The sequence below is a fragment of the Physcomitrium patens genome, chromosome 22 (assembly GCF_059467195.1).
Source record: "Physcomitrium patens ecotype Gransden chromosome 22, ASM5946719v1, whole genome shotgun sequence".
NCBI classification, from domain to species: domain Eukaryota; kingdom Viridiplantae; phylum Streptophyta; class Bryopsida; order Funariales; family Funariaceae; genus Physcomitrium; species Physcomitrium patens.
This window is the reverse complement of record NC_143431.1, coordinates 6,191,842-6,217,384: the sequence shown is the minus strand read 5'-3', so window position 1 is coordinate 6,217,384 and position 25,543 is coordinate 6,191,842. Positions and strand designations below refer to the sequence as shown.

At 36.0% G+C, this 25,543-nt stretch overlaps 1 protein-coding gene and 1 long non-coding RNA gene across 6 annotated transcripts; one reads left to right on the top strand and one right to left on the bottom strand.

Annotated features, from left to right (window-relative positions):
- Positions 1 to 2,011: 2,011 nt before the first annotated feature.
- On the bottom strand, positions 2,012 to 9,592 carry LOC112275079 (uncharacterized). Of its 5 annotated transcripts, none has more exons than XM_024505065.3 (11): positions 8,906 to 9,592; positions 7,929 to 8,126; positions 7,577 to 7,669; positions 7,243 to 7,425; positions 6,992 to 7,121; positions 6,506 to 6,691; positions 5,169 to 6,206; positions 3,929 to 4,911; positions 3,401 to 3,844; positions 2,599 to 3,260; positions 2,012 to 2,500 (listed from the first exon to the last, which is right to left on the bottom strand). In XM_024505065.3, exons 1-11 carry the CDS (start codon positions 9,137 to 9,139, stop codon positions 2,353 to 2,355), a joined length of 4,299 nt encoding a protein of 1,432 aa, XP_024360833.1. In that variant the 5' UTR covers positions 9,140 to 9,592; the 3' UTR covers positions 2,012 to 2,352. The 5 variants fall into 5 exon arrangements, with proteins under 5 accessions (XP_024360833.1, XP_024360835.1, XP_024360834.1 ...); XM_024505067.3 differs by having other exon boundaries at positions 2,012 to 2,494; XM_024505066.3 differs by having other exon boundaries at positions 2,599 to 3,257.
- Positions 9,593 to 14,352: 4,760 nt separating this feature from the next.
- LOC141044745 (uncharacterized) lies at positions 14,353 to 18,583 on the top strand. Its single transcript, XR_012216418.1, has 2 exons — positions 14,353 to 16,705; positions 16,917 to 18,583. It is a non-coding gene; the product is annotated as an uncharacterized LOC141044745 (long non-coding RNA).
- The last annotated feature ends 6,960 nt before the right edge of the window (positions 18,584 to 25,543 follow it).

The window sequence follows — 25,543 nt, the reverse complement described above, 5'->3', positions numbered from 1 at the left end:
TCATTTTGTGCTTTGTAAGCCAATTTGGGCTGTTTTCTACCTTTTTCTCTCTGTTTATCCTGTTTTTTCTATTCTTGTTTTGTGTTTATTGAGCTATTTGGAGATTCACCTACCAAACTTTGGGCTAACACTGTGAGCTCAACTCTGTGAAAGGCAATCAACCACAAGTTTTGAAAATTGTAGAGTTCATCTTCTTCGTTCTTGTGCACAACGACCCTCTTTGGATTATGGTTCAAACTATAATTCTAGACCTTAAGCACGTACATGAAATGTAGCTATTCATTGGATTTCTGGTCTTCATCTAGACTACATTTGTTTTTTTATATTCTACATTTTATCAAAGAAAAATTTGGAATTAATTTTTATTTTCTTTTAAGGTTTATACCAATAAAGTGTTTATATTTAATGAAGATGATGTGAATTGTATTTATAGCTTCTTTTTATCCCAATCAATATTTTTAGAAAATATTTTGTTCTTTTGTATCCACATGAACCAAAAGCAAGCATTTGTAATGAAGACAAATATATATATATATATATATATATATATAGAATACTTGATTATTAAAAAAAAGCTTTATCTATGAAAAAAGAACTCAAAAATTAAAAGTTAAAATATATAAGACTCTATGATCCTCACTGATAATTTATTGGATCAAATTTAATAATTAATATTTTAGACTAATTCTAAACTTAAGCAAATATTAGACACTTCAAGAATTTGCACAAAGTTGTTTCTTTTGTTAAAAAAAGAAGGTTGTAATAAATATTTGATGTAAGAGAGGTATATTATTTTTTCTAGTTTAATACAATTCTTTAATATCAATGAATTATGTTTATATCATTTTTTTTTCCTTCAATGGATATTCTTTTATAAGTTTGTTATTGGAGGCAAATATATATATATATATATATATATATAGTAAGAAAGAGGATTGTATAAAAGTTATTTTCTTAAGAATAATGAGGGCAAATTGTAAGAAGGTTTTCTAAATAAAATTACCACAACTAAAGGCTCACAAAAAGAATGGCAACTTAAAATGAAACCTATATAAAAACTATATTATTGTTATAGGATAGATACAAATCTAGGATATATACTACATGAATAGAAAAAGACTTTTAATGTTTGAAAAGGTTCTCATCCAATCACCAACACAAAGATAGTAATTGTTTATCTTGATTAAAAAAATGATTATACAGAAAAGAAGTGCACATGATGTGGATCTGTGCTAGTTGCAAACTATTTCAAAGGTAAATATTCATTTTTATTTGATTTTTACATGTATCAAAGAATAAGCAATATTTTTAATAATATATCTATAGTTGTTATGATTCTAATCCTGTACAACACATGAGTTTGAGCATGTGGGATTAAAGAACCAATAAATTTCTATATTTTTGTGATCTAAAAGAGGTAGTAGTACACTATGTTAATACCTAATCAGAAAAAAAAAACAAAGAGAATATGTGAATATTGTTTTGGATGATGTTCTATATTTCAACAAGATATTTAAAATTCTACACTTGTTTCTTAGATATTCTTACTATAGTAATCCTTATATAAAACTAAGAGCCTATCTAGAGCCTCTAGAATAAACCAAAGCATATAAAATAAATACAAAATACATATACCAGAAAAAAAATGTACTAATCAATTAGTAAAATAAAAAAACAAAATGTTGTGTTTCAATAGCTATTTCCAAAAATTAAGAATAGAGTAATTTATTTAGAAAATAATAGTCATAATAATCATAATAATCATAACAAGTTAAATAACTAAAAAATCATGTGCTCTTCAGTCTTCCCAGATGTGGATCAGTAAACATTTTAGAACTCGGGAGTGTTCTGACAAAACGAAACTTCAACGAGAATGCCGAGCATCAATATTGACTGCATCTAGATGCAAGGTATCCAAGCTTCCTTTTTGAAAGCACATTTGAGGTGCTTGAACATTGAACATGTTTCTATAGTTGTGTTTCCACAAAAACATAATAGAGCCACAAGAGTGTAAGCAATACGACAAGATAATGACAACTGTGTTAGAAAGAAAATAATCCAACAGCAACACGATTGTTGGCACATCCGCCCATCAATTCATGATGGTTAATGTTCCAGTATCTCTATCTAAATACTTCCTGTATAAAATCAAACTCCCTTCAGCAAGACGATGAAGATTTGTTTGATGGATTGACAACAGATGAAGAGGCATTCAAGGGTAATGAACTTTTTACAGAAAGCTGGATGCAAAAACAAAGCAAATAAATTTGATTTGACTATGAATGGGCTAATTCCTGCCCCTGATCGATGCTTTAAATCATGAGTTCCTCATCCTTTGAACTCAACAAGGACTCACAATGAGACGTATCTGCCTAAGTTGCTGGGGATGCCATTGGCGATGCCGTTGGTGCCACCAGTTGCAGTGTCGATGCGGTTCTTTCTTCGAACCCTAAGAGGGGGGAAGTCCTCTTCTTTCATTTGATATGTTGGAAGTCTGTTCCTGACACAATGCAGACAAGACCCTTGAAGTTTAGACAATTGATTTAACCCTCTCAATGTAGCTAGCAAACTCTTGTATGCAAGGTAGAGGATGAGCACCTCTGTGTTGTAGTTGACGGTAGCACCTCACCAACAGATCTTGGCAGAGTTAAAATGACAGCCGAGTCATCAGGTTTAGTTTGATCATAAGCACGCCCCATACTGGCGCTTCGTCTCAGAAGACTACCGCCTCTATTGCAAGCCTCGGGAAACGCCTCTCTACAGTGCCGAAAGTCTGCAGAGACTAGCTCGGGATCCAAGGTGGGAGTTTCGTTCAAGACAGGATAAACTGGGATGGGCGATCCAGGAGAACCACACAATTTCTCTGCGTCAAGAGTAACATCCAAGTCGCAGTCCGGACGAAGGAACAACTCTTTAGGATAGGGTGGATCGCAGAAATTTGCTGGTATGGTTGATACCGACGGTTCAATGGCGTGGGAATGTAGTGAGGGGGCTCCTAAAACCTCGTCATGTTTTGGCTGGTTGGGATCACGAGCCTTTGCAGAATCCGCATTCTGAATCTCCACCACTATATTGGTGGAGCCGTAAACCGCTTGGACATGAGTCTCGCCTTTGTTCATCTGTGTCCTAGAATGTGGCACATGTGAAGGATATGCGACCTCATGGTCGCGTGATTGATGGTGGCCCTTCTCTTCAACCTGTGGAGATCCGTTCTGACTCCCTCCCCTTCCTTTTGACCTGATGTTCTGCCTGATGTGCTGCTGCAAGTTTATAAACGGAGCAGACGAGGATGAGTCAGAACATAACAGCAAGGACAATAAGGAAAGTAACAGAAAGTAACTGCAAATGTATGCAAGGAAAAGGGCGACACAATGTCGGCCTTAGGGGAAAGTAGACTTACAGTATTCGGTAAGTAGGTCCCTGTTCCTCTAGGACGTGGCGAGAGCTCAACACCTCGAGGGGGCCAAAATGGCAACTGATACAGTAGATATGGTTGATAATAAGGGTACCCGCAAGAACCAGACGCATAAAACTGTTGCGTCATGAATTGGGCGCGAAGAGCAGCGTCGGGTCTACCAGGACCTTCCCAAGGTCTATGTGCGCGTGCACGCTTGTCCAAAGCAAACATCGGATGAACTACCTGATTTAGGTTAGGGCTGGAAGAATAGTCACAGTACCGCCCAAAGTTTAATGAATCTAGATGTTGTTGTAAATTACTTTGCAGAATGTCTGTGGTCCTACCAATTGCCTCAGCACCGTCGACGCTTCGTGCGGCAGCTCTTCTGGAGCTGGTGCTGGCCGGCACTCCTACTGCTACTAGGCTCTCCACAATTCCGACTGCAATCTGTGACACAGAAAAGAAGGAATTACTACTCTCTTCATAAATTGCAGTTGAACCAGCCGAAAATCCAAACAAACAAGAACACACCTGTGATTCATTCACCTTTGATTGAGACTTGAAGCTCGGAGCGTCTCCAAATGTTTCAACTGGAGCTTCAACACATCCATTCATTTCGTGGCCCGATCGGTTCTTTCCATTGTTTCCATCTCCTTTGGCAGATGAATTTCTCTTAGGTACGTCCATACCCGGAATGAACATGGGAAAATTAGAAAAGCCTAGAGGCAACATCACCGGCGGCGCAAAACCAGGAAAGAACGGTGTTACAAACTGAGGAGGGGAGCTTTGACTTGAGGATACGCGATCAGGCACGGGTAGGTGGCATGGGGTACCAGTGCCGGATGATGAATACGGATTTCTTGGTGTCCCGGGATCGAACTGGTAATTTGGCACTGGTTGACGGACGACAGGCCCGGCGGCATTAAGATGAGAACGAGAGCGGGAGGATTTGTGAGGTGATCCTCCTGTTGCATCTGCCGAAGAGTAACGGGGAGAATGAACATATGGATACCCAAGAGACGGGACAGGAGATTGCCGTGGACTGCCAACAATACTTGCATCTCCTTCCTGTGCAAAAGCTTCTGCTCTTGAGTGTAGCTTCTCTTTGCTATCATCAACAGACCATCCACCTCTTGATTTCCCTGAAACTCGTCTCGGTTTACTATGTCCAATGACTCCAGAACCTTCCAGATCTTTACCCTGCAAACCAGTTTGATGTTCCCTTTGAGATCGCCCCTTCCGCCTGGGCATTTTGATCAGACCTCCACCAGCACCACCCGAGTACTCACAGCCATTCCCCGTCGGCTTATGGGATTCCGCGGATACAGAACAGCCACACTCCTCACTGCCTAAGCCGGCTGGCTGATCGACTCCAGAATGAGACGGAGTTTGAATTTGAGTCTCAGTTGTAAGATTTGCTGTTAAATGACGAGGCTCAAGACTGAGGTCAAGTAGCCGACCTTGTAACGCGGATGGTGAGTCCCTTTTAAAACTTGAAGTGCTCTCGTCGTTTCCTACAAGGATGAATACATGAACTAGGTCAGATGAGACTTAGTGAGAAATCACAAATAAACCATCCAAAACAAAAAAATAAAAATAAAAAAAAAAATAAAAAAATCGGAGTATTAGTAGACACAACTGTGCACAGGTTAGAAGAAATAAATCAACATTCTCTTACTATCACCAGAGTGCAACCAGGAGGCAAGTTGGCATTGGTATGATTCTCAACATAAGTTGACCAAAACTTGGCATGAGTTTCCGACGACATTACCTAGCTGGAAAGGAAGAGGCAGCAACCCCTCTCCAGCAGCAGATGAGCTTTCCAACGCACACCCAGAAACAACGATGACAGTGGAATCCTCAGAGGCAGTCGCCTCATATTTGGAGCTGCTCTGAGATGAGCACTCTTCATCCTCCTCGGAATCAGGTCTGTTGCAGGTTGCTGAAGATGTGCCGTTTTTCCAATGATTTTCATTCATCATCGTACCGCGTTTTGATAAGCCTGCACCTTCGATATTGGCTACTAACACATCTGGTCTTTCCAGCCTTCTCCTTGATTCCTGACCAGGGCCATTATTTAGAACCTGAGCACACATTGAGCCTGAAAAAAGTTTATCGAACTCGTACGCCTCTGATGGAACAGGTAACTTATTGTTCACGCTGTCACCACAAGAAACTTGAACAGGATTCCTCTTAGTCATGGTCTCTTCACCACGTCTCGCAGAGACCATGGGATCTTCACTAACGGCGCAGTGCAAAGAACCGTTTCTGTCTTCTAAACTTAAAGCTGAATCTTCTTCTGCAACCGATTTCGGAGTTCCAACAAATTGAGAACCATTCTTTTCTCTACATGGAGTTGTTTTCAAGGAGGAACACCGAGGGTGTGTCCACTGTACAGAATCACCTGTGCACTGCATATCGTTGCACAGTATCTCCTGAGAGCTTTCTCCACCTGGAAGTGCATTAGAGTCGAAGTGTATCTGCTCAACAGGAAGAGCATGATTTGGTTCCGTCCGCAGAAACTGATTGCCATTTTGAAAAGGAGTAGAATGTGAAGTCAAGTCACTTCTTTCATTTCCCATCGCCTCTCGTTTGGCACATCCAATTTTTTGAGCAGCATTGGACGCCTTCGTCCGACATGGCCGAGGACTGGCGACGTCAGGGCGCTGATAACCCCCATGGAGTCTCAAATTACAGTTTTTGAAAAATTGTTCAAGCTCCGCAGGAACGTCCTCTTCCGTACAACTCAGTACTCTACGGAGTGTTCGAGCTCCAAAATCAAACGCTCTTCGAATTCTGGCAAAGTTACCTGAGTCAAAACGAAACTTCTGGAATCAAATCTCCAAGTTTGGTATTAAACCCATTGATACGAATAACCAGCAGAAGCAATAGACAACTCTTGCAGACCTATTCTCAGATTAGAAGGAAACCAATTGAACTTCAGTTCAACCTATCTACTACTTTTTCAAAGCAAATATCAATTCAATTTTGGAAATTTTATGAATAAAAATTCATAATTAAATAGATAAAAGTCGTAGATTTGCAAAACTCTTCATGATAATGAAAATTAATGTGAAAAGTCTGCCTTCATGTATAAAACATTATAACCTTGATTCACGCTCCGACCAAGATTGTTTGAACTGCGCAAAGGGTCGCTTATGTTCAAGCACTTGACCGTAAACTTGTTGGACTTTGTGATTTGGCTAACTGGCACTACGCCATACTCAGTTTCGCAGGCAACAAGAAACTCCTTAGTGAAGAAAAGCTCTCCTCCATCCCTCCGAGTTGACAAGGCTGCAAGAAATCCATCCCTGCTTTATGGGAAACTTTGTGACATGAACATAGTAAAGGCTTGCTGCTGCATTCAAACCAACGTAATAGAAATCAAACAAGCTGAACACAAATGCATACAAGCACGTCGAGTGCTACATAACACAGGACGTCGATGAGTGTTGTAAGGACTTTCATCGTTTGTTGCAAGCGACGTCATCTTCACAGCCAACAGACCTTCCATCAGCGTCCCGCTGCTTTCCTTTCATCCGTCTAGCACTTACATTTGAAGCAGTAGTGATTCTTAGGGTCTAACCAACTCACCGAGCTTCTGCAAGTCCTCAAGTTTCTCAGAGTCCTTGGAAAGAGACTTCAAGGGGATGGGACTTGATAGGCTGACACAATAGTTGTCCCAATCGAAGCTGCTGAAGAACTCCAGGAACAGATAGAGCACCTAAAACCATCAATCCCACCTGATTGATCAGACAAGCTATTCACCCACTCAAAGCCTTCTCCTTAGTTATCTACGCACTGATTCCTAAGCTAAATGAAAATAGTTACATGCCGGAACTCACCTGTAACGGCCCTCGCAATGAGGCATGGAATTTGTCGAATATGTAAAGAACCAATGCCTCCACGGCATAAGTGGACATGAGGCCGCAGTGGGCACCCAATATGCGGCTCTCATAGTAGCACCACGCTTTAACGAGTATAATGCTGCGTTTGAATAGATGATCTTCACCAATTAATTTGTCGACCTACATCAAGTCTTGAATTCGTCAGCCTTCAATCTCACTTGCAACAGAAAACAGTGATGCAAGTGGCCTTTCAATAAACCTTCACAGAGCAAGTCAGCTACAAATATTCCTTGACATGTAAAGCTTACATAAATCGGAGATACAGACGCACCTCCACGAGAAAACAGAGGGTGCCTAGTCCACCCAGTTGATCGAAGGAAACGTCCACCAAAATATTCTCCACAAAACACTTCACGATTTTGACCTGATACAAGGACAGAGCATTTGATTTACATACCTAGGAGGGTTGGATTCAGTCACCATACTCGAGTTAAAATTGAGGATTGAGTATGTCACCTACAGGCACGAGCTATGGGGAGAGAGAACACATATTCACACTTTCAAAAACATGTTGACCGTTAGCGAGCAGACGGTGGTTTACGCACTAACGCCACCGTTGAAAAAAAATCACTGAAACCGGCAACGCCCTCCGTGACTTATTAAGCACTGGGATAGTGAGGCACCTCAGCATGAATGAGCTGCACTTCCTTTACTCGAAACTCCGAGTTCGGATTATCCTTCGCCTTCTGCAGAGCATTGTATGTATCTTGGATCCATGTCCGTTTTACATCAGGACTAGGAGTAAAGGCTGATAGATCTATGTCGCCATCTGGTAGGTACGTCTTCAATGGAACGGAACCAAACGTGGATAGCACATGAACCTGAAGACGAGAATTCTGTGAAATTAAACATTGTACGCACAAGGATCCACACCAACCTTGAGAACTACCCCTTCATGTATATCACTCATCGGGTTAAATATGAAATGACTGACAGTGAAATTGGGGTGAAGAATTCTATGTAGCAGCCCAAGTGCATGATGCGCGAGCCCTTTATGCCGATAAAAATGCTTTAGACATAAAGCTTCACTGTGTAAGCACTGGGGAGGAATGTTTGATCAGTCACTAAGAAATGAGAAGAATTGATCAGAAAAGCGACCATGAAAGTCAATTAGACCTTATACTCAATAACAACTTAAGTTCCCCAAATTTTCTGCGACAGAGACATTACTAGTTCCCAAACCTTAGCAGGAATTATTCACTTTCGTCCGGAACTAGGAACTTGCAATAATAAGCAACGTCCTAAACGTCACCGATCGCCAGATCGAATCGGCTGTAGGAATTTCTGAGTCAGCTTTCTTCTAATCAGACCAGACGACAGGCCAAACCCAAATGTATAACTGCGATTGTTGTTGACTACCTAGAAGAGGAAAATCCCAAAAAAATCATCATTGAGCCCAAAAAATAAAGTTGAAGACTGGGCAATTGTCAATACGAGGAATTTTGCAACTGGAACGATTAGACGAAAACGTAATCAGAATAGTTTGGCTTTATCATCAATGGAAGCAAACACTCTCATTTACACACAATGCACGATTGCTTGTGAACACCCCCCCCCCCACACACACACACACAGTGAGCAAAAAGGGAGAGGGGCCGACCTGCCCATAGATACATCCCTTAACAAGACCTCGGACATAGTCAATAACATCCTGTCTCCTTTGCTCCGACGCCTCATTGGGTTGAAGAGAAGTGATCAACTCGGCTGCTCGAAGCTCCGCCTTCGCCCACCATGCATCGCCTTTGGAAAGAAACGTGGCGAAGGCAGCGTCGAACGACTGGGCTCCTTCGGGTGTAAGGCCACTCGCCTCTGGCCACCTTTCGGGATCGCCCATGCAATCCACTCTCCCTTCCCAGCCACTGCTTCCAACTCTTTGCCACGCTCTCCCTTACGTCCCTCCCTTACGTCCCTCCCTTACGTCCCTCCCTTACGTCCCTCCCTCCCTCTCTCGCAAGAACTTAACCTAAAAAACACACATCCTCCCTACAAAACCTCCAATTCTCTATCTGACGCACCCTAGTACTGGTCCTGATACCAACAACAACTACTACAACAATAACAACGCTGAAACAGCGACACAACCCACCGCAATCCGATCGCACCATCCAAAGCCAAAAGAAGAAACAAGCAGAGTGCAACACTAAAGCTTAACTAGGCAGCTTCACCAGACCTGCCCTTTGCACTCGCAGACAGACAGAGAAACTCGTGGGATTGACCTCTGGACTTTCCCCTGGTGGCACAAAAGCGGCAGCACGACTGGAGTTTCTCAACTTCTCAGGCAGATCACCCACAAGTGAAGACTTCGACGGGGTGTCGTGAGTTCAATTGACATCCTGAGCAAGGGACCCAGCGAGAGCCAGCAAAAGGGTATTTTGGTGGCTCCCTCCCTCCTTCCGACCGACGAAAACTGTCCAAAGTCCTCGTCGTTTATAGACAAAGGGCAGAAGGCGAGAACGAAGGAGGAAGAAGGAACAAAGGGTCACTTCCACTCTCTCTCTCTCCTACATACTCTCCCCATACACTACTATTACTACTACTCTCATACTGCCACACTGGATGGATCCGAACTATGAGCGCCTTCTTCGCAAGCTCTGCCTCTCCTCCTCTGCCAAGCCTACCAGTGCCACATTTAGACTCTCTCTCCCTCTACGCCACCCACTGGGCCCCCGCTCACGCCGTTTTTACTAGCAGAATTGGCATTGTGAGTCAGGCTCCTGGCTTCCTCCACATCGCTTTCCTCTTCCAATTAACTCTACTGCTGCTGCTGCTGCTACTGCTTCTTCCTCCTCCTCCTCCTACTACTCCTATTCCCCCTCCTCCTCCAATCCCAATGCCTCCTATTCCCTCCAATTCCAATTCCAATTCCTGTTTGTTTCTAATGGATTCTTCTGCTTCTTCTTCTTCTCCTCCTCCTCCTGTGCGTTGTCGTCGTCGTCGGCGGCGGCGGCGTGGTGGTGGTCGTCTTCTTCTTCTCTACTGTTGTTGTTGCTGCTGAGTCTATCAGTCCGCAGCAGAGTTTGAGGGAGAGTGAAAAGGGGGAGGATGAAGGCAAATGTCTGTCTGTCTGTCTGTCTTTTAATCATGCTCATGCTCTCTCTCTTTCTCGCCCCATTTAATGTCTCCCTGGGATTGTCCCCTCCTCTCTCTCTCTTGCCCTGTAGCGCACGGCTTCGATTTTACTCTTCTTCCCTTTTTCTCTCCTTCCTGATTTCCTTTTTGGTGTATAAAACTGTGTAATTACTTCTTTCTTTTCTTTTTTTTGTTTTTGTTTTTGTTTGGTAGTTCCTTTGTTTGTCCTGGAGGGGAGGGGGGTGTCGTTTAATGGTTGTCATGGAGGAAGCAGCAGCAGCAGCAGCAGCAGCAGCACTATTGTGTGGGGGTGCCGAGAGGGGAGTAGAGTAAAATTATATAAATCCCCCCACCTGTGTAATATGGTAGTAATGTACACAGAGAGCATAAGAAGGTGGGGGGTGGGACCAAGGCTGGATTGACAATCAGGGATGAGGAGGAAAGGCATGGCATCCCTCTTCACCATACCTGAGGGACAGGGGATAGGAATGATCCTTATTAATGGACCCCCTCACCCTGATTGCATGTGTACACATTTGCATGTCAAGGAACAACTAAACTCCAAACAAATCAACTTTATAAAATGATAATAATAATAGAATAAGCACAAATTTACTACCTTTGCTGGTTGATATTTCTGTACCTACCATTTTTGTAATTTACTTCCTTTCCTTGCCTTGCTTCCTTTGTTTAATCATGAACACATACTTCTTCTTTTTTTTTGAAAAGTTACTGTTTGGCTACACAACACACATGATCAAACTTGTTTAGTGTTGATACATTGACAACAACTGTGAGTTTTTTGTATAAGAAAAGTTTATTTGTTTTCATTTTGTGTGTGTGTATGTGTTACTTTTTGGGGTGCAAGTTAGGATAGGTGGGTCATTCAACACTGTGGGAGTTGGTGTTTTGAAAGAATAGCATATATTTCATGGTTTTAACAATACAGAATAGAAAATTGACTTCAAAAAGGTGAGAATGAATTTCAGTTGGAAGTCTTTCACAGTTCCACATCAAGTAGTTGTTTTGTTTCTTGACCAAATCAAAAAGAAACTCTGTTATAGAGAATTTGCATTCTCAGTTTCATCATTATTCAGTTTGGTATTATAAACATAAATAATTTGAGTTTTGAAAAACTGACCATCTCTAATGGTTTATTTTATGTCTTTTTCTAGAATCATCATGGACTCTAAAATTTTGAACCATAGCATGAATTTAGAAGTAAGCAATCTTGAATCTACTCAGCATGAAAATAAATAAGTTATTAATTGCATTTTTTTTAAAGTAGGCAAGTAGGAAACTTTTATTGAAAAATACTTAACTTTATTGAACACATGCTTGCCTTCACGAAAGGTTTCGTGCTGCAAATACAATGGAGCTAATAAATAAGCACAAAAATCAATTCCTTAGATGTTGATTGGAATGCATGTCTTTCTTCAGCAATTTGTATTTGCAGATATGCATGACATGCATCAAAGTAGCTTTTGTTTTTGGCTCTATAAAAACTACTCTTGATTTCCTTTTCATAACCTAGATTCAATGGGCATTGGTTTCAGTTATGATCATGAAAAACATCCAAATGTTGTAACCCAAGATAATGTAGAAGTATTGAGCCTATTATGTGTACAAATATTGATGAACAAAAACATATCCTAGGCCATTCAAACCAAAATGCAAATGCTATTATTTTCCATGCTTATAGATCTCCCATAACCATCATTTGTGTTTCATGAGAGAATTGAACAAATAAATAATACATATCATGTCTAAATGCAACAATACAATACCAATCACAATCAATATATTAAACACTACATAGACAATAAGTGCTTTTTCTATATACCATGATGTACAGAAAGCATCTCACACACAAACAAATGATCAGTAACAAGTGAATAAAACAGAGCAATCAAATTGGATTAAAAAAAACAAAAAAACAAAACAAAACAAAAACAAAACCCCAATAAACATAACAACTCAACATTATGTTCATTTTCCCATTGGATCATCCAAAACCATCAACATCTCACATTAGACTCAACAAATATATATATATATATATATATATATATTGTATACACCTTGTAACTTTTGATGAGAGGATATTGGTTTTTCCTTGAGGATGAGGCAACTCAACGAAGCCCACCAAATCAAAACATGAATGGAATTAAAGAATATCCACCCAAATGAGTATTCAATAGTAGGGGAAATGGTGGTGTCACAAGTCTAATAAACGTGTGGGGTCTTTATGCACAACCCCCATTAAGGGGCCTCACACCTCCTTTGTCCCCACCCCCCCCCCCCTTACCCAGACCCCAGGCTCGGATAGCCGAACCACGCCCACATGGGAAATTTCTGGTGCTTCGGGGGTGGTGGTCCAGTGCCGAGGCTGCCCCAGAGCAACCCAGGCCTAAACCAAAAGTCAAGCATGTCTCTCCACAGGGCCCCACTTGTCCATATGTGCCAAGTCACCGCTTGCCAGCGTGGAAACAAGCTGAGTTGGAGTGTTGACCTGTGCAGCCGTGCTATGTCAGCGATGGCTCCCAGGTCTCCCTGGTGTTCATTAAAGTGCCTGTACAGGGGTGGGTGTTCTCTGCATGGCACAAGAGACTACTTTTTGTTTATCTCCTTGTTTTTTTGTGGTCCATTTTTTTACTTTTTAAATACTTTTTTAATATGTATATATATATATATATATATATATATATTTCACTCTAGCAATTGGATAGGGTTATTTTTATGTGCATGGCGAGGGGTGTGGAGAAGATAAGAACCTCTCTTTCTTTTGTATTGATGAAGCTACTTGGATTGCATGGTATTTCATAATGTGGTGATGCAGAGAAGAAGAAGAAGAAAATTTAAAAACTTCTTGCATTTCGTGTGTTGGTTTATATTTGGTATTACTTATTGTAATATAAGTGCACTTTTACTTGTAGGACTGAAATGTTAGTGCATGAATGATGGTTCTACTTAAAACAAGATATTAATGATTTAATAAGGAATTAAAATATGTAATTTTTTTTAAAAAATGGACTGTATTGAATGATAATGCTGTCTAAAGATTGTGTTACTTAGGATGAATAATTTTGGTAATTTAGTTGTTGTTAGACACAGCAATTATGGTTACAAAAGCTTGAAGATATTTTTATTTTTGTTTTTGGCTTACTTAAGTTTCTCATGCAAAAAAATAATGAATGCATAAAGCTTGTAGGTTGCATAACATGGACATAAATGTTGTTCACCTTTTAAGCAATGTTGCCAATTGAAAGTCAAATGAAAAAGAGACATTTTTCATAACTTGAAAGAATAAACTTAGTTATGAAGTTATTTGGGTACAAAAGTTGCTATTGAGCTATGATATTATCACTTATCTACACAATGTACGAAAGTACTTTTTCATCTCTTTATATCAGAAGATGAATTAAATTCATTATATAATTAAATATTATTTATGTTTTTATGTCTTGGGATATTCTTATAACTATAAAAGCCAAATCAATATTTTTATTATTTATAGTAATATATTTATCAGAAAAAAATCAAGATTTCATGTATTTTAATTTTGAAAAATACGGTTCCTTATTTATGCAAAAACATTTGTATTAAAAAACACAATTAATAGTTAAGTATTGCATATATATATATGTATATATATATATATATATATATATATATAGTAAAACGTTAAATAAAATATAAAAATATAAAAAATAAAAATGCCAATGGAATATAATAATTATTTATTTATTAGAAATATAAAATGCTGCATATATATATATATATATATATATATAAAATTTATGACAGACAAGTCCTTAATTTGTTTTTACTTTAATACAATATGGTAAAAGTTAATTTAAAAATAAGGCCAATATACATTGAACTGTAAAAACCTGAAACCTGTTTTTACTTTTAGTTGAAACATTTAAGAACAAATTGCTATTCAAGATCAGAAATTAAGATCTTAATTTTGTTTTTGGTAAGTTTATTTTGTATATTCTTAAATTATATATCTATATTTAAATCTGAACTTATGATATTTTATAGAAATTGTTAACTTGTAATGGTCTGTAAGATATTTACTTTAATTTTTTGGCATAATAAAATTTGGAAATTACACAATAAGGGGATATTTCATTGAAAGTAAGTGATAAGAAATTCAGCAGCTTCACTTGTATATTTAATTCTACATTTGTAGGTAACTCACATCCTTAGAAAAAATATGATTTACACAATCTTTCCTCAAAAGCTACCACATTGTCCTATTTGACAAACCCAGATTTATTTCCAACACTAAAAAATTTAATTGCAATGTTATGTTTCACTGTTGTTTGAAAAAAAATAGAAAAACCACAAATGACATCGAAGACATCATTTCCTATACAAACATAATACTCTCTATTCTATGTTGGGTTGCATGATTCAATGTAATCTCAAACAACATATCAAGTTAGATTGTTTGAAAGGACTACATTCTTCAAAATCAAAGAAGATCACATTTTTTTTTGTCGAAACCCCACCCTTTTTGTGGAATTTCTTTTGGCCCTAGAATCAATCCAAAATTCCTCTACTTGTATAATAAAGCAAAAACATTCACCATATACTTGACATACATATATATTCATTCATACACAGACTGTAGGAGAAAAGCAAACAGGTTTCCAGAAGCCACCGAAAAACACGCAGTTAGAAAAACTCAACCCAAGGAGAAAATTTTGTTGCGGAAAGACATGTTGGTGCCATTTTGTTTATAATTCTTTGTTTGTGTAGGTACACACAGTTGGTAAACATTTACAAAATTTTCACAAGTGTTCCTTGCTATTCATGAGTTCTATGTCACAATCCATAAGACCTTGAATTCAACCTCCAGTGGCTGTGTTCCCTGAACTTGCAAGTTGACTGAAAATTCAAATATCTTAAGCCACAAACATGGCGGTAACCGGGATATTTTAAGCCAACTTTGACAACAGCAATGCATGAGTTGAACTTGGTGGACCTAGTTTGTTATTCAATAGCTTCATTGAAAAATTAGGTCAAACTTTTGAGGAAGGATGAAGGAGAATGAGGAACTTTTGGTGATGTTTCTTAACAAGCAATACTTTGTTTTTTTCACTTTGTTTTATTTCTAGATTTGTGGGTCATTTCCCCCCTTCCTATGTGGACTAGGGTGGAGCTTTCTATTTCTTCCAAGCTTAGAGAGTGGTGAGGTTGAAGTGATCAAATGCTACAAAAGGGTACATCTACAAAACATTTGTTAATAGTGGTCGTTGTGATCACCAATATCAAGATTAATTGTTTTGCTCACATGTGGTTGACATATTTGAATGGCCCCATGTTTGAATGGATTTCCTTTTAACAAATCAATGGAGAAAAAACTGTATTTTCTAATTGACTTGAAGTGCAACAACTTAATTTGACTTTGAAGAATGTATGCACAGTAACAGACAATGATACCAGGTTTGTTCCAGACACAATTTCCTTTTGAAAGAGTCTTTTGTCATTCTTTTCTATCAAATTATGTAAATTATATACTTGATTGATAGAATAGGAATCAACTTTAGCATTTACCATGTGAGTATTTCAAGAGTCTTTTTTCAAGTTAGGAAATAAGATATTTGAAATGTCATTTATGCATATTTTAAGGGCTAGAAGTGCTTTGAATGGATTAAAAATGACAAAGTCAACAACATGGTGTGTATCTCAAATACGTATTTTGCAAGAGATGGCATTGGCCACAGACACCTCTTTTTTGAATCTATGAAGTTAACAAAACATGAATTTTATTTCATTTAAGTGGTCTTCGCTTACAAGGCTTGGATGGTTTTAATTTTTTTTTGTGAAAATTCAAAAACTTATTTTAGAAAACATCTAATAGAAAAGATAGCATGTCATGTTTTGGAAGTTAGAACAAATTTTTTCAATAATTGATAGAATTGGGGTTGTTGTAACATATATTTATTCATGATAATGATTCAAGATATTATCTTGCAAAAAACAACAACCCCAATACTTTTTTGTTGATAAGGAGCCTATTACTCTTACCTATTCAATTTTTTTCATGACCATTATTGATTTATTCTTGGAAAGGCAGACTTATATAGAAACCATGTAATACATTGCAGATTGTATAGTTGTTTATGTGTTACTAATCAAAAAGATGTTATTGCAATGTTATTACACAAAGTAATTCAATGAAGAATATAATAGCCGTATCTGAAATTCAATCATTGAAACATTACAACCAAATTCTGTCGAATCTGGATATAAGTGCAAAAAATAGTGTTATAAAACTCTAATATAAACACAAACAAGTCACGCTTGCCAAAATTATGTACGTTACGAAAACCACTAAAATATGGATCCCAAAACTCCAATACTCCTCCCTTTTCGATTTCCTTCATTGAGTTTTTATTCAATTTTCATTATGGATTTATATTCCATGAGCGTACTCAGTGGTATAAAAACCCCAACACCAATGATATCAACATGAATTACTGAAAAATAAAAACCCTCATACCTAATACAAAAATTACCCAACTCAGGTACCATTCAATTTTCACTTGAAAATAGGAGATATTTTGAGAGAACGGCTATGAGACAGTAGTTCAAAAAAAAAAAAGAAACGAAAACAAAAAAAGAAAATAAACTATAGACTACAAACAAACAATATTAAGGAAATATCAAGGTATAAAAAACAAACAAACAATATTACGGAAAAAAATAACACAAAATAAAAACATGCAAGAATAGAGAAGAATTGAAAATTATTGTGATCCATGTCCCTTTACTCACTTTACTGTCAAATCTTATACAAATTTCTATTACCATCAGTTTTATACTCACCATTATTCACATACTAGCAAATGCAGTGGCATAAGTTCCCGCAAAAATTGTTGCAGTCATGGATGAAACTGTGAAGAATCTCAAAACCTGGATACATGTATAGAAAGATTTGTGCACTTAGTCTGCAGCTCTGCGGCAGATCTGCGAGAGGAAACTCAGTGATTTTCAGGCTAATCGAAGGTGAGTCACTGATTTCACAACTATCTCAGAATCAGGCTCATCGCCACATCGTCCGCATCAAGCAGAGGTGCAGCAACACATCAGAACACTTCCACGAATCCACAACTTGTCCCTGTTAAAATAGCTTCGAAATCGCAAGTTCACAGTCGAAAAATCTGTCGGAGAATCTGTCGCAAAAACAAACAGGTTCCGATGACGAGCTGAAACTGCGAAGAGGGCGACACTGCGACAGCGTCAGTTTGCAGGTTTGCAACGATTACAACGGGCCGATCTCCAGGATTTTCGCGACGCAAATCGGTTCGGCGTTGCTGTCGTTGTGACAAGATCACATTGTCTGCAGATACACTTCCCTGATTCTGCGATTCACTATGCGTGGTTCAGTGGTGTTGAGCAGCCTTGCATCGAGGTGTGCGTCGCTTGGTAACGCCCTTGCTGTGATGTCGTTCATCAGGAAAAAGGAGAATTGCTCGGTGCTAGTGCAATTCCAGGAATGAGACTATCCGCAGAGACTAGACTTGGAGAGTTAACAAGCCCAGGTTTCACCATCTACTCTTATTCCCCTCATCGAACACGACTTCCACCGAAGAACACACTCTCAGACAAAAAACGACCACCGGAGCCTGGATCCACTTCACGAAAATCCCTGCAATACTCCAGCCTGCATCTGGCCATGGATTGTGCACAACGCTCGGGAATCCTCCACAACGAACAGCACACACAACCACACACACACACGAAGGAGTTGCCACAGGAAACTGAGACTTGGTCCCCATCTCGCAACCAGAGGCTCCAAGATAGCAACCAGGTTTTATAATAGAGCCTCTCCTCTCCAGCACTGCAAGCAAGGGCACTATGAAGGAGCTTTAATGGAGCTGTTGCCGCACCACAACGCATGGCTCTGGCTTAATGGAAAACAGTGGAATAGGGATGCAGACACGACATAGTTTTATTTTACTGAGCAACGCCGCAGCTCCTCCTCCTTCCTGGACAGGCTACTTCTGTGGCATTGTTTCACTTGCTTGGAGTTGCAGTTCCCTCCCTACAAGACTTCCAAATGATGGTGCATTCTCACCAAGACAACTAAAACATGCATCCAACAAAAACATTGATAAACACGAATAGCTGGTTTATGATAACTATGTAATTCTCGATTGGTTGTTCCATCGTTTCAACAGTTCTTTGTTTTCATTCGCTCTTGCAGTTGATGATATATTGCAAATTTTGTGTGGGTTTTTGGGTCGGATTTGAAATGTGTGTAGCATGGTTGGATGTTTGATTATATCATGTTTCTCTTGATGGTGTAGTTTTTAAAACTTTCTGAAATCTGAACACAGTACCATATCTATAAAAACTTATTAAAAACTAGTAGGTTAATTATAAAGCATGAGTACTGGTCATTCTAAAAACATATTTAAAAAATATCAATTAAAATATTTAGAAACACTTAATATTTATTTATTTGTAAACGCACATTGTATATATATATATATACATATGTACACACACACACACACATATATATATATATATATATATATATATATGTACACACACACACACAAACATATATATATATATATATATACACACACACACACATATATATATATATATATATATATATTTCTATTTTAAATAAAAAAAAAAATATATATATATATATACACACACACATATATATATATATATATATATACACACACACACATATATATATATATATATATATATATTTCTATTTTAAATAAAATATATAAATTCATGCTATAAGATATTTCTCATTAAAAACATATTTAAACATAATATTACAAATAAATTAAACTTACAAAAAAATTATGTATAAATTCTATATGGAAATTTTATAAATAAAATAGATTATTGCAAGATAATTTTTGATAACTATATATTAAGAAAATCCCACAAAATACCATAAGTAGAGACAAAGCATTGAATAGTATATAAGTATTGATTAAGGATACAATATTTCTTTTAATAACTTTATGATATTGATTCAATGTCTTTGAAGTAAATAATAAATATCAAAATAAAGTCATTTTATTTTAATTTTTTTGTATAAACAAAGTTCATTAAATACAACACATCAAGTGTGACAAACCAATCACAAAGTATGTAATCTATACCAAATACATATACACAACCAATATACTTTCAAGGAAAAGATTACAAATCTATACCAAATTCACAAAGAGATAATATAAGAGTGTGAGTGTGAAGATAGAAAAAATCCTAAAGCTTTACTAAAATGGCTAAATCACCATAGCCAAGCAAAACCTTATAACATATTTTCTCTCTTTCAAAAATCACTCACAAGACTTGACTTAATAAGAATGTCAAGTCAAGGGTTTTTTTTTCTACTTAAATATTTCAGTTCTAGTTGACGTGAATAAAGTCAATTAATAAAAATTTTATCAATGGATGAAAAACCACTAACCAAATTAAACTACATAGATATGATGAGATTTTGCACCCAATGTTATATCACATGACAATTGTCATATAAACAAAGATTGTTTTATACAACACATTGAGTACTACAAATTAATTACAAAATATGTAATCTAAATGAAATACAAATATGCAACCAACACACTCTCAAGTGCCTATTCTAGCTAATTAAGAGCCTCTCTACTCAGCGAGGACCACAAAACAAATATTGTTGAAGATGAATGCCATAATGGTATTGTTGCTAAATTATATTCTTCTAAACCAATGTTGTAGAAATTAAACCACCAAAATATATAACAAATATCTTAGAAGAAATCTTCAATTCTTATTGATAGATGAAGTATGATTGAAATACTTCTTACAACTAGGACAAATCTAATTTCTAAAAGAAAAAATAAAAAGAAGTAGTGTCAAACATGTCACATGCCATTTATATTGGTATTGATGATACAAAAACATGGTAGTAGTCCATTTCTTTTCATCACATACAAAATAAAGAAGACCAATTGGCACAATTCTCAATTCATGATGTATAGAATCATCAATAGGAAATGATAAGGAGTACAATTTTTTGAATGTATTTGACTTTTTTGTCAAGTATGTGATCAGATTAGATCCAAATTTAACCTTCCAACAACAAAATACCATTAAGCAATACATCCTTTACATGTAGAATTATTTGTCTTGCCTTAACATCAGGTGTTGTAGTACCTCATATTATAAATATACATAATCTCTTTCAAAGAATCTTTGCAACTAAGATTAATAAGTTCTACTACAATTGCAAGCATATTATAAATTGTAGGAATATTGAATAATATATAAGTTTTTTATAGCCATAGATATTGTTTTTTTAAAGAACTTTGCTCAATTGTATAGACATTGAGCCTAAACGTCAAGACCATTTAAGTCTATAATTAGAATTAATTTCTCATATATTAAGTTCAATAAGATTGGCTCACATTCCTACAATAATTAATAAAAACTATAAGATATCAAAGATGCTTGTCTACTAAAATAATAATCTATTGCAATCCATCACAATTTCAAATTTCAATCACAATGATTGTTATGAAGTAATTCAGACTTTTGTAAACCATCATTGATAGTTTAAACAACTCCTTGAGCTAAGCCATCTACTTCAAGATTATTTCTATAGGTGGTATAATAATCTATAAGCTTTAGTACATAAAGCTTCAAATACCTTGAGAAACTTTCTTCCTTGATTTATTAAGACTTTAGTAGGTACTGCAAAACTTACAAGTATACAATCAAAAAAAGCCATAATTATCAATTCTAAAGAATTTTGTGATAAAGCTACAAGTTCAATCCACTTGTTAAAATGATCTACTATCACCAACACATATTTAGTTTTACGTGAGGTGAAAATAAGTGGTCCAATAAATTCCAAAGTCCAATAGTAATTCAAATCTATGATAGGTAAAGGCTTTAATTGAAGTGATAAAGGTTAAAGTTGGATCTAATCTGATCACATATTTCACATTAAGAAATATATGTAGCCACTTGCTGATATGTACCACTCTACCAATATTAATTGTACAATATAAAATATGTCTTACTATCACAAACATATGCATGTAAGCTAGTAATTACTTGTATAAATAAGTAGAAGTAAATAGAAGTTGGTAAAAGCAAGTTAATTCTATAATATCTTCTATGAAAGCTTCCTAGAAGCTTTATAGATACTAATTTGACTTTATAGGTGTCTTTAATTGAATTTTTGGATTAGAAACATGGTCAACAAGTTAGCCATGTGCCACATTTGTTGTTAGCTTGAAGACCAAGCTAATCATGTAGCCTACACATAGAAAAACTTGCCTTATAAGTCAAGGCATGTGTCCTACAAAGTCAAAAGACATTAGAGGTCCCATAGAACATTGCGACATAGCCTCTAGTTAGATAGTATATATAGAGACAAAAGTGAAGCCCTCTTCACTCTTATCAATTCTTTTCTTGCTTCTAATTTAGTTTCAAGAGTCTCAAGTTTTCTTGTCTCTTGGAAATAAGCCTTTCCAGTTTCTTTTAATATATATATTTCATTATTTTTTAATTTTTTTACTCTTTATTTGACACGGATTTCATTGATTTATGCATCATCTTTTAGTTCATGTCCTTAACAGATTGAAAAGAATACATTTATAGTATCAGAGCTTTGTCTTGTCTTGATTAAGAGTGGATTACTTCTTTTTCATGATATGACATAAGCATATTAGAAGTTGCGGATTAACTTCTTCTAAACTGATATTGTTCTTAGTATTTTCTTTGTCTTCAAGTCCTTTCTTCTACTTGTCTTGAGTAGTATTAGATATTTTTTTGAGTATTATTGTAGCAAAGCTTATTGAAATGAAGAGTGCAATAGCACAAATATAAGAGCAATTGAGAAAATTCATGCTTGCAATGCATCAATTTAGCTTACTATTACAAGGATCAACAAGAATGGCAGGAAGTGAAGATATAGAGATGATTAGAGCTACTTCAATATTTGTACCAAATCATGTTCCTACACCTATGATTGAACATCGTTCAAATATTAGAGAACCAAGAGTTGCCTTGCTGAAGAAGTTTAATGGTACAAGATCTAAACTTTGAGAATTTATCAATCAAGTACAACTTGTGATTGAACTTCAACATCAAAGCTATGCAACTCCATGATTATAAGTTAGATTCATTGGCACACTTCTTTCAAGTTCAGTACTATCATGGTTTTCATCTTTTCTTGAATGATGAGATCCAATATTGAATAATCTGGAGGTATTTTTGGTGGAATTTTGGTCCATATATGGAGAACATGATGCAATTCGTATCGCAATCAACAAGATCCATATTTTGCAATAAGGCAATTGATTTGTAACGTTATATGCTTCACAATTTTAACAACTTGTAATTGATATCAAGTGGGATGATACTGCATGTATTAGCCAATTTTTCTATAGATTATAATATGAAGTAAAGAAATTGATGCTCAACTTATCTGATCCTCAAACATTGAATCAAATAATTGACTTTGTTGTGAAATGGGATAATCGATTTTTTGAATTTTGATCTAAGAGTCATATAAATGGGCCTCAACATTACTACAATTCAATGGCAACACCAACATCTCTTTAACTCATACATTCAAAAGCAGAGGATATACAAATTGATGTGGTACATTTTAAACCTATTATCAAATAAAAAAAGACTCGTCGTGGTCAAGAACGATTCTGCTTATATTGTAGAGAACCTAAATACACTGCTCAAATTTATCTAAAGAAGCAATAAAATCACAAAATGAGGAACACATCTATCAAAGAAGACAATGTGTCAAAAAACAAATTTATCCAACTACAATAGGAACTGTGCGGCTAGAATCTTATACAATTTCTAATGAAGGTCCTATTCTCTTCTCAGAATCCTCTCCTTGTTTTATGATAGATGTACGTTTAGGACCTAATAATTATAAAACCTCTACCTTGATAGATTCAAGAGCCTCAACTTATTTTTTAGATGTAGAATTTGTTAAAAGACATAAAATACCATTAATACAAAAAATCAAACCTGTTCATGTAGAAGTCATAGATGATCATCCATTGCCTTCTAGAGATGTTATTCATAAAATATTTTCTATAGATGTAGCAATAAATGATCATAATAATTGTGTAATCTTTAAAATAATTAGATCTCCCTCTAATCTAGTTATTTTAGGTTTATCATGGTTAGAAAAGTATAATCCTTGCATAGATTGGATTTCTTGTACTCTCAAATTTTTTAAAAGCATAATTAAGAGTGAAATTAATCCAGTAGAAAGTCATAAGTCTAGTGTAATTAAACCTATATTTGTAGGTGTAAGAGCTTTTTTACATGCTACAAAAGAAGGACCACCTTATATCATTTATGCTACATCTATTTTTAATGATGCAAAGACGTCAAGTGACATTCTCAACCAATATTAAGAATTTTAAGATGTATTTGAGAAAAAGAATGCAGATACTCTTTGACAACATCGCCCCTATGACTACACAATTGATCTTTAAGAAGGAGCTCAACCGCCATTTGGACCAATCTATAGTTTATCACAAAATGAATTGGATGAACTCAAGGAACATATTGAAGAAAATCTGGCCAAGAATTTCATATGCCATTTCAAATCACTAGCATGAGCCTCAATCTTATTTGTGAAGAAGAAAGATGGATCATTGCAGATGTGTGTTGATTATCGAGGATCCAATAAGATCACCATCAAGTATAAGTACCTTCTATCTTTGATATCCAGACTTCTCGATCAACTGAATTAAGCTAAGATCTATACAAAAATAGATCTATTGAGAACATACAATTTAGTACATATTAAAGAAGGAGATGAATGAAAGATTGTGTTTTGAACTAGGTATGGATATTTTGAATACAACGTAATGCCTTTTAGACTTACAAATACATCCACAGCTTTTCAACATTTAATGAATGATATTTTTCGAGAGTTTTAAGATAATTTTATTGTCTCTTATTTAGATGACATCTTGATCTATTCTAAGAACACACATGAATATAAACTTCATATTCATTGTGTGTTACAAAAATTAAGAGATGTGGGATTCTATGCCAAGATAAAAAAGTGTATATTTTGTACTATTCTAGTCGACTTCTTAAGATACATCATTTCAAATGATGGACTTATGATGGATCTTAAGAAAGTTCAAACAATTATAGATTGAAAGATTTCAAAAATGATAAGAGATGTCCAATGTTTTTTGAGTTTTGCCAAGTGTTATCAAGTCTTCATCAAAGACTTCCCTCGAGTTGTAGCTCTACTTATACATTTGACTTATAAAGATAAAATTGAATGGAGTAAAGAAGCTGAAGTATCTTTTGAAACTTTGAAGTCAGTCTTTATTTCTGCACCAAATCATATATCACGTCAACTTTTCTAAGGCATTTTTTATGGAAACAAACGCATAAAACTTTACTTTGGGTGTTGTATTATCACAAATGGGAGCAGATGATAAACTTCACTTAATAGCTTTTCATTTCAAAAAAATTTCAACAGCTAAGATTAGTTATGAAATCCACAACAAGGAACTTCTTGCAATCATGGATTCATTTCAAGAATGGCATCATCATCTAGAAGGTGCTTTTAATTTAGTCATCATATATACAGATTATAAGAATTTCAAATATTTCATGTCAATACATGTTTTAAATTGTTGCCAAGCCCGTTGGAGCATGTCCTTATCAGGATTTGATTTTAAGATCATTGACCCGAAAAATAATAAGGTTTGTCACATGCCCTTTCTAAATATTCTTATCTTATACCATAAGAAAGAAATGTATCTTTTTATTAGAAATGAATGATTCTCTTGAAGCCAAAGTATTATCATCTTTGAGTAATGAAATCAATGTTGATTATTGATTTGATCCTTGTGAAATAAATCCAATCAAGTATGTCTTTTGATCCTCTTGTTTACAATATCAAGAATCCTTCTTCTAAGTCCCAAAATACTTCTAAGTTTGAATTCAAAAACAAACTATTCTATTTTGAAGGTTGATTATATGTTTAAAAAGGAGAAGCATGATTACGTTTTTTTCAAGTATGTCATGACTTTCCACCAGCAGGACATTTTGGATACAACAAGACTTTGAAGCTTATATCTAGAGATTTTTATTAGCCACAAATGTAGAAGGA